Below are 13,870 nucleotides of genomic sequence, written 5' to 3'. Positions count from 1 at the left end.
CAGGACCCTCCAGCATTTATACTATGGGCGCCATGTTTAAACCCAAGCTGCAGACTCCTTCAAGCCTGGTAATTTACACTGCTAGGAAAGAATTGGCTCAGTAACTGAAATTAACTATTTTTTATTTCATTAGTTCAGAAATGAGGACAAAAGTTGTTATGACTAAAAGATAAAAAGATAATGATATAATGGCATAGTTTCCTGGATCAAACAAGATAAACTGTAGAGAGAAAACATATTTTACTAATCAATTCTACTAGACGTTTCCTGGTACTTTATCCAGGCAAGTAAATTAAAGCTTTTGAGCTTATGACAGCCCCCAAGTGTTGGATCTTTAATAATTGATAGCACTTTAACACTGTTGAAGGATTTTATGAAATCATTTATTTAGCTGTAATGTGGAAGACGATTAACGCTGCTACTTGAGAGGATTTTTGTGACATCACATGTTAAATTAGTCGATGACTTTGGAGGTTTTGTGGGTGAGCAGGAGTAGGGCTGTCTTCTTTCCTATGGACTGGCAAAGAAGGCCAAGATACCAGACACGGCTGTAATGCATCTGGACCCCACATTTCAGTTTTCCTCAGCATAGCATTAGGGGGAGGTGATGGCCTAGTGGTATTATTGCTGGACTGTTAATCCAGAGACCTGGTAACATTCTGGGGACCCGGGCTCAAATCCCGCAATGGTAAATGGTGGAATTTAAATTCAATAAATATCTGGAATTACCAATCTAATGATGACAGTGACTCCATTGTCAATTGTTGGAAAATCCCATCTGATTCACTAATGTCCTTTGGGGAACAGAACTGCCATCCTTATCTGATCTGGCCTACATGTGACTCCAGACCCACAGCAATGTGGTTGACTCTTAACTGCCCTCTGGGTATTTAGGGATGGGCAATAAATGCTACTTGGTCAGCGATGCCCTCATCCCATGAATGAATAAAGAATAAAGAAAGCATGTTCTGCTACCTAATAATTCTCCTGATATTTTACCAACCAAACTCTCAGGACTGATTGTGCAATCCTCCCCCACCTTGCATCCCCTGTCTGCTTCCAAACTGACCTGGGAGGATAACTTTTCCTGATCACCCGGAAGTGACGGACTGACCATATCAGCACAGGACGTTGTCACAATGTCCTTGACTGAGTGTGACAGTACCTGCTGACTGCCCATTCTCCCCTTATTAGATTAAGGACTACTCCTCTTAGACTTTCAGGAATAGCCATTTGGTTAAGCTTATGAGGTTTGTTTGCTTCATTAGCTGTTGGCATGTGCTGTAGATGAGTCAGTAATGTAGCATATTACCATGCAGCAACATGACTACTCCATTGACAGTACTGGCAACAGTGATGAGCTGCCTGGGTTTCTGGCTGTACTAAGATGCAAGTCAAGTTGCTGAGAACCTGTAAATTCTCAATGAAGCAGTGGTGCATTAAAATAAATACCAAGTGAGGGAATGAATGCTAAGAAAGCAAGCTAAGAGCTATGAGATGCATCCTTTACAGATGCATAAGATATCTGTGTGTCCCTTGGTGCCTGACTTGCATTAAAATTGTTATGTAAGGTGTCAATGAGCTTCAAAGTGCAGTAGTGAAATGTGAAGCGTATCATGACGTGACTTAAAAAGAACAAAGCAAAAATCAACATTGAGGAAAAGCTAGCACATAATATCAGCTGGACAGCAAGATATTCTTTAAATAAACAAGGAAGTGACCATAAAGACCTTTTTTTATTTTTACAATTCCTTTCAAAGTGTGGAGGCATGAAGTTTTCACAGTTCTGATGGCCTAAACTTTCTCAGTTCTAACAACTTGAAGATTTCTGTCTGAACTCTCCTGGTTTGGAGTTCAGACTGGAAGTCACTTCTGCTGAGGCCAATATTATCAAGAATTGCTCTCGTCATTGAAAGACTAATAAACTAAGCTCTGGTTCTATTGATTGCCAATTCTCCTATTGCAAAGCATCTTTAAAAACCGTTTCATTGCAAACCAGATGGCTTTTCTTGAACTCTTTGCAGCCATAGGCTCACTGCTACCACTTTCTGGGTATTTCCAGTCAATGTTTAAAGGGATCACAGCAACATCAGGAAGAAGGGACTTTAACATTTCTCACTGCTTCATTTGTTCTGTGACTGACATAAAATGGTTCCTCACTCATGTGAAGAGTAGCAGACTATCAGCAAAGTCAGTTTCTTTAAGTTCTGTTCTGTACTGTACCTGTATAATGTTTTTCTGTCGAAATATCAGTGCATTGTCTGTACTACAGGAGAAGCATGTCAAAGAGTCTTCAAATTGAAATTAAATTCGCCTTCAGATTTACAATACCTGCATAGCATATTGTCTGAACTGACAAAAGAACACCAGTCATACAGCCTGACACCCATGAGAAATTGCAGCCTCATTTTGCATTAACCCAGAAGCACTTTACAGCCCATTTTTTTTCTCTTGCACCATTTACTGGACTAACGTGCGCACAAAACTGTTGATTTGCGATTTGCAATTTGCAAACATGGAAGTGCTTTAAAGTCCCTGTGAACAGGTGAATGCTAATTCGGGGCTGCACAGTGGCTCAGTGGTTAGCACTGCTGCCTCGGAGCACCAGGGACCCGGGTTCAATTCCGCCCTCAGGCAACACTCTGTTTGGAGTTTGCACATTCTCCCTGTGTCTGTGTGGGTTTCCTCCCGGGTATTCCAGTTTCCTTCCACAGTCCAAAGATGTGCAGGCTAGGTGGATTGGCCATGTTATATTGTCTGTAGTGCCAGGGTGTGTTGATTAGGTGAGTTTAAGGGAGATGGGTGTGTGGGGGATACTCTGAGGTTCGGTGTGGACTTGTTGGGCAGAAGGGCCTGGTTCCACACTGTAGGGATTCTATGATCTTCTAAATAGGTTAACTTTAAGTGCAGAATACCTGAACTAAAATGTTACATGAAGCATAAACAAAACCCTGTATTTTGCCCATTTAGGTAAAGCACATAAAGAACCAGTGGCAGTTCTGTTGACCTCCAAAGCTTCTCACAATGACTTTGGTTCACTATAGGATACTTTCACCTTTCCTGACAGTAGTTTCCATATCAACGTCTTGGCATTCATCAGCAGAGATGTCAGCAAATTGGGTACATAGTCAATCAGATCGCAGTACTCTCACGTAAACCCGAAAGTTAAAAATGTTTAAAATCCTTCAGTTTCAATTGAAAATGCTCAGTCAACTGAATAAATCATTATAGTGGGATTACAGAGGGATCTGAAATAGGGATAAAAAATGTTAAAATTAATATTTTAAAATTGTGGGGTTTTTTTATCATTATAAAGGAATTTGACATTTCACAAATAGAAAGTTAGCTTTCAGGTTTGGGCTGTTGAGCAGTAATTATGAACTTGATATGTTGTTTAAATAATAACTGTTACACATTAAACAAGATGTAGTTTTTACATTAAACTTAACAGCATAAGAGTAGCAAATCAGTTGATTTCCTATGATTGTAGCTGAAGAGTGCCTCAACAGCGCAATCCTGGAGAAATTTGGAATCACTGACCTCAGTTTCTCTATTACTGCCCTATTCTGTGCTGTGTACAGTCAGACACCAGAGGTAGGGGGAGAGGAAATAACAACGTAGACAAAATACATAATTGCTGCAGTAGGAGGCAGGGTCGTCGTTAGGGTAGTTCAGCTGTCTGTTAACATAGAGGCAGTATAGGGATTGAGGGTTAGTGGTGATGTAGAATTGGGCATCGTCAGCAATCATGGTGAAACCTAATGCCATGGCTTCCGATTAAGACATTGAGGGGTATCTGTATGGATATGCTTTGTGTGTGTTTATAAAATCTTTGCCTTTCTAAAGTTTAAAAATATCTTTATGTCCATGTGAATTGTTTAGTTCTATGAGCACCTCAAGTTTGGTAGAAATGTTAGCCAACCAAGATATGATTTTTACCTTTGCTACTGCAGCCATGTTTACATCTTGCTTTACTAAAATAGCTTGCAGCAAAATAAAGTTTAGAAATCTAAGTATCTCAGTTTAAATTTAGTGTTCACAGTACATTTTTGAATTAGATATGAATTGGGTATGACCAGCATCACTGATGAGGACTGTATCATGCTGTTGTTTAGCTAATATTAAATGTACTAAAATTTCTGATACAGTGTGCATTTGTCTATATCTTGAACTTTGAGGCTTTAAACTCTAAAGATCATTAACTCAGTTAATGCACAAATAATACACAAAACAAAATTTAAATATGATTTATTGGTGATGTGGCCTGCTACTTGTAGACGTGGCATTTTGCACTTAACTGTAATAATGTGAAACTTTTCCTATTTTCAACAGCAAGAAATACTTTACCAGTATCCATTGACTAATGTATCCCAAAAGTTGATTAATGTTCGGGGAATATTTCTCACGCTGTGCGACATGCTAGAAAATATAACTGGGGCACAAATTATAAGGTAATCACAGCTCGTTACTTCATTATTAGAATGAAAGATCTATGTGGTTTCTTGTTGAGCTTCTGTTGATCAATAGCTGTGAAAATATTTTTGTTAGCGGTTCTCCATTCAACCGTTTTGAGTTCAAGGGCAGAAATCATGCAATATGAGGCTTTTTTTCCCTCACTATCTAGAATGTGTATGTGATTTGTTCTCATTCAGCATGCTGTATTTCTTCAGTGATCACAGTTGCTTGTGGGTATTTCATAAAGCATATAACTCAAAACACGCATATGTTGCACACTGTGGATTTGTTGGTCCTTTAGAAATCAGCTAAGGGATCAGAAGAAAGTAAATTAATCTGTTTTAGTGTAAATGTTTCTCATTATTTAATTCTACTTTGTAGAATGCTTCAGTATAGATATATTGGTTAAAATAAAGTTTGCACAAAACGGATATAAACCAGTTCAGGGCACTCAAATAAACAAAGGATAATATCAACCTACAGGTGAATATTAATACAATTATTTATTTTCTTATGGCAAAGCAAACTGATGGAAGATATTGGTTTGTGACAGAATATTTAAAATGCTTTCTGCAATACAATTGCTTCCTTTTCGTCAGCTTTTATAGGATAAACAAATCAAAGATAAGTGAAAGAAAATTAACACTGTTTCATCACAGCACCAGGGACTGAGTTCAACTTGGTGACTGTGTGTACAGAGTTTGCACATTCTCGTCATGTTGCATGTGTTTCCACCAGATGCTCTGGTTTCCTGCCACAGTCCAAAGATAGATTGGCCATGCTAAATTTCCGTGTAGTGCAGGCTAGATGAATTAGCCATGGTAAATGCAGGAAGTAAGTTTGGGGGCTAGGTCTGCGTGGAATGTTCTTCAGAGGGTTGGCGCAGACTCACTGGGCCGATTGGCCTCCGATTTCACTGTTGGGATTCAATGATTCTATGAAAATTTTAGTGCATATGAAAGTGTACACACCAACGAAATCAAGATGTTACAGTATCAGAATTAAAATAAAAACATTAACCTAATCTTTGTCAATATCATGCAATGCAAAGGAAATTTTAGTAGAGCAAATGTGCATATTTGCGGTTTCTGATAACTGTATTAAACAAGATCAGAACTTTCAAAATTGAAGTAAAGCATTACGGTCGTCATAATGATCAGAGATCACTGTTATGGTAAACTAAATGAAATATCAAATTCTGGTATCAGCATATATGCCACTAGTTAATTGTACAAATCCATAAGAGATGTCCTTTTGCTCCGCTGCCACACAGTGTTCCTGATTATTCTGGTATAGTACTTCAATTATTGCTTTAAGATCCCTGCTCTTGTGGGCTAAATGATGGACCTCTGATTCCGGCATATTTCTTGCTCTGTCTGCTTGTTGTTTTTCCAAATAGAATCTTTTAAACTGACTCTGTAACTGAGCCATATGCACTAAGTTCAGTTCATTTTTCTGTGCCGTTTTTCTAATTCAGTTACCCGTCTGTCGAGGGCACTGTTGTCCTCCCACAGGACACGATTGTATCTCACTGCCTCATGCAGAAATCTGACTGAGTAGGCAATTACCAGTGTCTTCTTGACCTTTTTCGCCTTTTTATCGAACCGTCTTTTTAGCTAACCGCCTTTTGTGTTCTTCCCAAAGTTGACTTCCTACAGGTCCCAGACCCTCTAGCAGGAGCTCATAAAACTTTGTACTATACAATCAAGCCGCCTGCTATCTAGGTACTTCTGAGGCACTTCGGACTAGGCTTCTTCCACATGATGCATTGTGACCTATAAATTTAGGAGGTGGTTCTAAGTTGACTTTTTTTGACTTCTAACGCGACCCCTTTAGCTCAAGTTACCCAGGGACAGCAAAACATTAACTGTTCCTTCCTGGATCATTGCTAGTGAACACAATGATTCCAGTCTGAACTGTTACAGCAACCTACTTCATTATTTACCACTCAGCTAGTTTAACACTACAGCATAAAATCGTATGGGGGTTGACACGGTGGCTCAGTGGTTAGCACTGTTGCTTCACAGTGCCAGGGACCCAGATCTGATTCTAGCCTTGTGTGACTGTCTGTATGGGTTTCCTCCGGGTGCTCCAGTTTCCTCCCACAGTCCAAAGATGTGGAGGTAAGGTGGAATGAACGTGCTAAAATTGTCCAGAGTGTCCAGGGATGCGCACGCTAGATGGATTACCCAAGGGGAAATGTAGGGTTATGGAAATTATGAGAGGGGTTGGGTCTGGGTGGGATGTTCTTCTGCGGACTGGTGTGGACTCAATGAGCCAAATGGCTTGCACACTTGGCTGAACTTGTCCTCACCCTCAACAACTTTTCTTTTGATTCCTCCCGCTTCCTGCAGACAAAGAGGGTGGCCATGGGTACCCACATGGGCCCAAACTATGTCTGCCTCTTTGTAGGTAACATGGAACAATCCCTCTTCCTTACCTACATTGGCCCTAAACCCCACGTCTTCCTCTGTTATATTGATGACTGTATCGGCGCCGCCTTGTGCTCCCATAAGGAGCTCGAACAGTTCATCCATTTCACCAACACCTTCCACCCCAACCTCAAGATCACCTGGACTATCTCTAACACCTCCCTCACCTTCCTGGACCCCTCTGTCTCCATCTCAGGCAACCACCTAGAAACTGATATCCATTTCAAGCCCACCGATTCCCACAGCTACCTAGAATACACTTCCTCCCACCAACCTCCCTGCAAAAATGCCATCACCTATTCCCAATTCCTTCGCCTCCGCTGCATCTGCTCCCAGGATGAGGCATTCCACTCCAATACATCTCAAATGTCCTCGTTTTTCAAGGGCCACAACTCCCACCCACAGTGGTCAAGAACACCCTCGACTGTGTCACCCGCATTTCCCGCAACTCATCCCTCACACCCAGTCCCCACAATAACCACCAAAAGAGAATCCCCCTCATCCTCACGTACCACCCCACCAACCTCCGGATCCATGCATCATCCTCTGACACTTCCGCCATCTGTAATTCGAACCCATCTCCAAAGACATTTTTCCCTCCCCACCCTTGTCTGCTTTCCAGAGGGACCACTCTCTCTGTGACTCCCTTGTCCACTCTACACTCCCGTCCAACCCCACCAACCCAGCACTTGCCCCTGCAACAGCAGGAACTGCTACACCTGCCCCCATACCTTCTCCCTTATCCCCATCCCGGGCCCCAAGAATGCTTTCCACATAACCAGATGTTCACCTGCGCATCTGCCAATGTGGTATACTCCATCCGCTGTACCCGTTGTAGCCACCTCTACATTGGGGAAACCAAGCAGAAGCTTGGGGACCGCTTTGCAGAACACCTACGCCTGGTTCGCAGTAAACAACTGCACCTCTCAGTCGCGAACCATTTCAACTCCCCCTCCCATTCCTTAGATGACATGTCTATCCTGGGCCTCCTGCGGTGTCACAACGATGCCACTCGAAGGTTGCAGGAACAGCAACTCATATTCCACTTGGGAACCCTGCAGCCCAACGGTATCAATGTGGGTTTCACAAGCTTCAAAATCTCCCTTCCCCCTACTGCATCCCAAAACCCGTCCCCACCTCCCTAACTTGTTCTTTCTCTCACCCATCCCCTCCTCCCACCTCAAGCCACACCTCCATTTCCTTCCCACTAGCCTCATCCCGCCCCCTTGACCTGTCCGTCTTCCCCGGACTGACCTATCCCCTCCTGGGCTGCAGGATTCCCAAGCGGAATATGAGTTACTGTTCCTGCAATCTTCGGGTGGCATCATTGTGGCACTGCAGGAGACCCATGATAGACATGCCGTCTAAGGAATGGGAGGGGGAGTTAAAATGGTTCGCGACTGGGAGATGCAGTTGTTTATTGCGAACCGAGTGGAGGTGTTCTGCTCCCCGGACTGACCTATCCCCTCCCCACCTCCCCACCTATACTCTCCTCTCCACCTATCTTCTCCTCCATCCATCTTCAGTCGCCTCCCCCTCTCTCCCTGTTTATTTCAGAACCCTCTCCCTCTCCCTCATTTCTGATGAAGGGTCTAGGCCCAAAACGTCAGCTTCTGTGCTCCTAAGATGCTGCTTGACTTGCCGTGTTCATCCAGCTCTACGCTTTGTTATCTCTGCTTTTGCACTCTAGCAGTTAAGTGATACTATGAGTCTGTGACTTGTGCTGCCAGAAGTAGCATGCACACGGTTACGACGAAAACTGCCTCAGAATCACTTCTGGCATTTAGGTGCCACACTGGTGAAGGATAGCTGGCCAGGCTTCAACCTCTCAGCTGGGTCTATCTTTCTTCTCTGAACCCCAAACTCAAGGTCCTGATTCTGCGATGGCGTTCCTAGGTTTTGTTGCTGATGTCTTCAAAGCATTTACTTTTATATGTTTTCACTTGAAAGTTCCAGAACCTTCAACTCCCACTCAGGACCTTTTGTAACTATAAGATCATCCATCCAAAAGTCATATAGACAAGATACATCTGTTACATTGTCCTCCCTTCTGTCTTTAATTTAGTACCTTTGTAAACCACAGAGGTCAAGCAGCCTTTTAGTTCCCCTTATTACCAGATTCCTGATTAATGATCAGTGCCTGCCTCTGACTTGCACAATAGGCCCTGTGAAGTTGGCTATGTTTTCCCATTGTCCTTGTAGAGACTTAGCTATTAACAATTCTCATCCAGTGTAGGAATTACGATGCAGTCATTTTGTTACAGACCCTAGAGAGTATGAAATTTCTTAGTGGGATGCATCAGAATTATATGGAGTAGCTTAAAAGAACCAACCAGTCCTTTTATTTGTCTAATGTTTTAGTATAATACTTGGTCATGAATATAACCAAAGAAAATCAAAAAGAAGTGTAATATTTGTTTAAATGTTTTTGACAGTTTTTTTGTGCAATTTTCTTCCCTAGTTCATCATTCCTGCTGAATGGAAAACTTATTAACGTATGTTATTGGAAAGAAGGTAGCAATTTGTTGCTGATAGGACTACCAGCTGAAAGGCAAGTATTAACAAAATGTAGTTAACGCAGTCGAAAATCTTTTAGAAAAAGAATTTTCCTATTGATGTTTTGCACTCTAAAAGAATTGTATTCACATGTTCAAAGCCTGCATGTTTAAACTGATGTACAAACCTACCCAAGTCTGTGTGGTTTACAAGATTTAGCTTTGTAGATACTAGGAGAGTTTTGAATGATTTGTGGCACTTAATAATAAAGGATTTGCTTTTGTACTGAGTGCATTTGCAACCAATGAGGTACTTTTGAAGTGTAATCATAGGTTTAATATAGGAAGCAATTGACTGTTTAAGCTACCTGAATTCCTTCACCATTGCCTCTGATTCCCCATACCTTCCTTTATATTTTACTTATCTACTGTATCTCGGTGACATTATCCAAAAACTATGTTCCTGATATATATGCTGCTAGTACTCAACTGTGTCCCATTATCACCATAGCCTCTCTCTGAGCACCTCCACTGCATCTGATTTGTCCAATATCCAGTACTGAGCACCAAAAGTTTCTTCTAACTCGATATTGGAAAGATTAAATTAATTATCTTGCTTGGCCTCCCGCCTGGCACCTTACATGTACTTGAGTCAAAATAAACCACTGGCCAGGTGCTATTTACACTGTGTCCCCTTGCCTATCTGCTCTATTTGTTGGCTTCTCTTTCATCGAGATTTATATTTTAAAGCAATCATCCTTGTTTTCAACCATGGTGTCATCATTCCCTATACACACAAACCCATTAAGGCCTACAGTGCTCTGTGATTTCTTCACGCATCCAAATCTGACCGTTGCATATGCCTAATTTTCAACACTGCACCAATTGGAACTGTGCCTACAACTGCACAGGCTGTCAATTTGAAAGTCCCTTCCTAAAGACACCATTTCTATCCATATATCTTGGTCCAGTACTCTCTCCTCCTATATGAAATTTCTTACACGCTCCTCTTCAACCAAAATTTTAGTTCTCAATCCTAATATCCCCCTATATGTCTGTGTGCCAAATTTTGTTTGATAGCACTCTTATGAAACACACAGGAATGTTTTGCTGCATTAATGATGGTACATAAATGGTTGTTACCCGTTTCTCCTCCTCCTCTTCCACAAGTTTTGTGTGATAGCTTTCTTTCCCTACAGAAGCAATTATTAGTCTTTTGAGCATTTCCACATACCAAGTTGACAGATTATTCTTTCCTTCAAAGGGTACCTCTTCCACAGCTCAGGAACATGATCAAGAATGTTGTGAGAACCTTGCAGTTTATGTACAACTCATTAGACAGGCAAGTACGCGAACAAAATTGTGACAAGCATGATATAGATCGTAAGTTCCAAATATGCTTGAGTATTAATTCACTACAGAAAGTGAAACTATTTTGATGCGGACGCAAACGAGTTACGCCATTGTTTTGCAGGCTTGTGGAACCCTTGTCATGTTGAGCTGGGCAAACCTATGTTCTTTGGTGGTGTGGTGACTGGAATTCCAAAGTTTATTTTTGAATCTGCTGACTGTTCTTTTATTTGGTTTATAAAGCATGATGGTTCATGGCCAACACAAATGAAAATTAATGTCAGGATTTGCACATCACAGCCTACTTCAGTTTTGTGTTTCCTGGAGCTTGACATTTTTAGCAAGGTGGACAGGTTTCTGAAGCCACTGTGGACGTAATTGGAAAGTAACATTTATAAGTCACATTGACCATTGATGTGAAAATGATGGGATGAATCAGAGTATATCAATCACTGGATGAAATACTGTTCTGAATTTGGCACTATTGAGATGTACCTGTTCATTAATCTGTATGTTAGTTCGCAGTTCAGTCATCTGATCACCCTTCGAAGCAATGCAACAGATCTGCTAAGGCCACTTCAAAAGGCTTTTACTTAATTAGCTATGAAAGCTTTATTTGATCAGTTATGCCATGGAATAACATTATGAATGCTTTACTGAGCTCACAGATGCTTTTGCAACAGGTAGACTGATGAGGATGAGATCTCTTAAGCTTTTCCATCCTTTTTGTTCCCTCACCATGTGCTACAGAGGCAGTCTAGCAGCTATGTCCTTTAGGGTTTAGCCAACTAAGACAGTAGTGGTGAATGTTGAAACCCCCCATTTAGAACACAGATCATCCACAAGCTCAGGCTTGATGATTCCTAGATAACAAGGTGTAGAGCCTTTTTGCAGCGGAGAGCAGCACGAGCCAGGCGGACATGAGGTCAGGGCAGAGAGGCAGTTGGGAAGGTAAGTGAGTGCTATTTAAGTACTTACCTCGAAGCCAGTGGGTCCTTTTTGCAGCGGAGTGCTATTGAAGTAGGTGTGTTCTCAGCCCCAGGTCCTACACAGTAGGACCTCCGTCCCACCCTCCTTCTCTAAACTAATTAAGAGTCCACAGACTCACAGCAAACACACAAGGGCTGAGGGAAGTGCCTGGTGAGTAAAGTGCGAGTTTTCGGTGAAGAGGCTCAGTGAGGAGATTACGCCACTGTTGAAGAGGGTGAAGACATGACTGCCAAGCTGATTCAGTGTGCTGCATACATGATGTGGGAGGTCAGGGACACTGATGATGTTTCTGGCTCCTATAGCTGTTCTAATTGTGTACACATTCAGCTTCTGAAGGAGATTGTTGCAGCACTGAAGAAAGAACTAGAAGACCTCAGGCTCATCCGAGAGAATGAGAATTTTCTGGACAGGACCTTCAGCAAGGTCACTACACCGAGGATACCTGAAGAGAGAAGGGGGATGTCGATGACAAAGGAAGACATGAATGAAGTACGAGAGACCCCAGGGGAAGCACCTATTGTAAACAGGTTGACTGTCTTGGAAACTGCCGAGACACACGACACTGCCAGTCCGAGAGATGACCGGTCTGCGAGTCAAAAATTGCTGTAGAGGCAGAGCCGAGAAGTCAGACATCACGGAGAGCTGTGGTAATAGGGGTCTCCATTGTGAGAGGGACTGAGAGGGGTTTCTGCGGCAACAGGCGAGATTTGAGGATGGTGTGTTGCCTTCCTGGTGCCAGGATCCAGGACGTCACTGATAGAGTGCAGAGAATCCTCGAGGGTGAAGGTGAAGACCCAGAGGTGGTGGTGCATGTCGGCACTAATGACGTCGGGAAGAAAAGGAGGAGTATTCTACAGCGGGACTTCAGAGAACTCGGAAGAAGGCTGAAAAGCAGGACTTCCAGGGTGGTTATCTCTGTTTGCTTCCAGTTCCTCGGCTGGAGAGGGCAGGAACAGAGAGATAATGGACCTGAATGTGTGGCTGAAGGACTGGTGTCGGAAGCAAGGATTTAAATTCTTGGATCACTGGGGTATGTTTTGGGGTAAGAATAAATTGTATAGGAGGGACGGTTTGCATCTTAATAATCGGAGGACCAGCATTCTGGCAGGCAGGTTTGCCACTGCAACACAGGTGTGTTTAAACTAAGTAATGGGGGGGAGGGGCCAAACTGGAAATTTAAGAATGAAGTTAAAGGGAAAGTGAGAATAAGAGGTTAAGAAGGACAACAGAATCAACAAAGCAGAAAACTCAAGAAGGGATCGTACAGTATGGCCAAGTGAAATAGGGATTGATAGGAAGGGTGAGGGGAGAAACAAACTAAAAATATTATATATGAATGCACGAAGCATAAGAAATAAGGTGGATGAGCTTGAGGCTCAATTGGAAGTTGGCTAGGATGATGTGGTGGGGATAACTGAGACGTGGCTTCAAGTGGACAGGGCCTGGAAAATGAATATTCAAGGCTATACGTGCTATCGAAAGGACAGACTGGTGGGCAGAGTGGGTGGGGTAGCCCTGTTGGTGAGGAATGATATTCGGCCCCTTGCGAGGGGGGACATAGAGTCAGGAGATGTAGAGTCAGTATGGATAGAGCTGAGAAATTCTAAGGGTAGAAGGACCCGAATGGGAGTTATCTACAGGCCCCCAAACAGTAGTCAGGAGGTAGGGTGCAGGTTGAATCAAGAGTTGAAATTGGCCTGTCACAAAGGTATCACTACAGTTGTTATGGGAGATTTCAACATGCGGGTAGACTGGGAGAATCAGGATGGTACTGGACCCCAAGAAGGGAGTTTGTAGAGTGCCTCCGAGATGGATTCTTAGAACAGTTTGTACTGGAGCCTACCAGGGAGGAGGCAATTCTGGATCTGGTGTTGTGCAATGAACCGGATTTGATCAGGGACCTCAAAGTAAAGAAGCCATTAGGAGGCAGTGACCATAATATGATAAGTTTTAATCTGCAGTTTGAGAGGGAGAAGGGAGAATCGGAAGTGTCAGTATTGCAGTTGAATAAAGGGAACTATGGAGCTATGAGGGAGGAGCTGGCCAAAGTTCAATGGTACAATACCCTAGCAGGGATGGCAGTGGAACAACAATGGCAGGTATTTCTGGATATAATGCAGAAGGTGCAGGATCAGTTCATACCAAAGA

General features: G+C 42.6%; 1 protein-coding gene across 2 annotated transcripts in view; it reads left to right on the top strand.

Annotated features, from left to right (window-relative positions):
- intu (inturned planar cell polarity protein) overlaps positions 1–13,870 on the top strand; it is a 139,877-nt gene that overhangs the window by 77,518 nt on the left and 48,489 nt on the right. For both annotated transcript variants that reach the window (XM_048536378.1, XM_048536370.1), the window contains 3 exons: positions 4,333–4,451; positions 9,349–9,438; positions 10,647–10,724. In XM_048536378.1, coding sequence (XP_048392335.1) covers positions 4,333–4,451; positions 9,349–9,438; positions 10,647–10,724 — 287 coding nt within the window. The remainder of the gene's footprint in view (positions 1–4,332; positions 4,452–9,348; positions 9,439–10,646; positions 10,725–13,870) is intronic.

This window comes from Stegostoma tigrinum, chromosome 1 (genome assembly GCF_030684315.1).
Source record: "Stegostoma tigrinum isolate sSteTig4 chromosome 1, sSteTig4.hap1, whole genome shotgun sequence".
Lineage (NCBI taxonomy): Eukaryota > Metazoa > Chordata > Chondrichthyes > Orectolobiformes > Stegostomatidae > Stegostoma > Stegostoma tigrinum.
Note: the sequence above shows the minus strand (reverse complement) of the source record. Positions and strands in the feature narration are given on the sequence as shown.